At 30.3% G+C, this 916-nt stretch overlaps 1 protein-coding gene across 1 annotated transcript in view; it reads right to left on the bottom strand.

Moving 5' to 3' along the window:
- Nucleotides 1-388: 388 nt before the first annotated feature.
- Nucleotides 389-916, bottom strand: part of LOC117123727 — an 11,486-nt gene continuing 10,958 nt past the window's right edge. The window contains exon 5 of the mRNA XM_033269737.1: nucleotides 389-598. Coding sequence (XP_033125628.1) covers nucleotides 495-598 — 104 coding nt within the window. The 3' untranslated portion in view covers nucleotides 389-494. The remainder of the gene's footprint in view (nucleotides 599-916) is intronic.

Here is a 916-nt window from a genome sequence, read left to right as displayed (position 1 = left end):
TCTATAAATAGGACATTTTCTCTAAGTTATAAGTTAGAAACCAATCGTTTCTTTCAATGAACTATTTATCTAAGCGTGTTATTGATAACAGGTATCGAAATATATTTAGAGTGTTCTTACCTTTAAGATCTGTCCGTCCGTGTAACTTTGCAATATATTCTGAATATGCTTAAGTAACGGTGGGGTTTTTTGACCAAAAGCTCCAAGTACTTTAAAAAAAAACACAACCACCATAACAAAAATATTCACGAATTCAGAAGAAAGACAACAGAATTGTATAAAACTAAGCGGCATGACTTTGGAGGAGACAAAAGCAATTAAATATGATACGTCCCTCATTCCATTTATATTAAATTTGTGTTCTGGCCGAAAATGGCAAACTTGCTTAGCCGTTAATCTTTTAATTTTAACAGCATTATTTTTTTTTTCTAGAATGCCCTTCTTCTACATCTTACAATTTTTATAAATGTAAAGAAAACAATTCTTTAACTAAATTATTTAAACTCACCATGACCTGATCCAACACTATGTTTCACGTCACGATCTCTTGACAATTGTTTAGATGTACTTTTGAACGTTTTAGAGGTTGAAACTTTCTCTATTTTAAGAAATGCAATGTTGGAACAATTAGATATAATACTCATATATTGTTTAACGATTGAAATAAATTTAATGATATAAGTTAAATCACTGAACGTGTTTAAGCAATTACAGCTTTGACATCCCATTGTTAATCTCAGAGATACATGTAGGCTGCCGGAACCTTGACAAAAACCTTTTCACAAAAATGTGATGCAATAATGACTAAATGATTACTATTGTTTATCTTTGGTAAATATTTCAGCCGCTCTTTCCTATTCTTCTTTTTCCTATGCTTCTTCCAAATTTGCATACATATTTACACACAATACTTATA

Source organism: Anneissia japonica, unplaced genomic scaffold (genome assembly GCF_011630105.1).
Source record: "Anneissia japonica isolate Jap-2015-1 unplaced genomic scaffold, ASM1163010v1 scaffold169_len739621_cov184, whole genome shotgun sequence".
In the NCBI taxonomy this organism is placed as follows: Eukaryota; Metazoa; Echinodermata; class Crinoidea; order Comatulida; family Comatulidae; genus Anneissia; species Anneissia japonica.
This window is presented reverse-complemented; position numbering and strand designations above follow the sequence as displayed.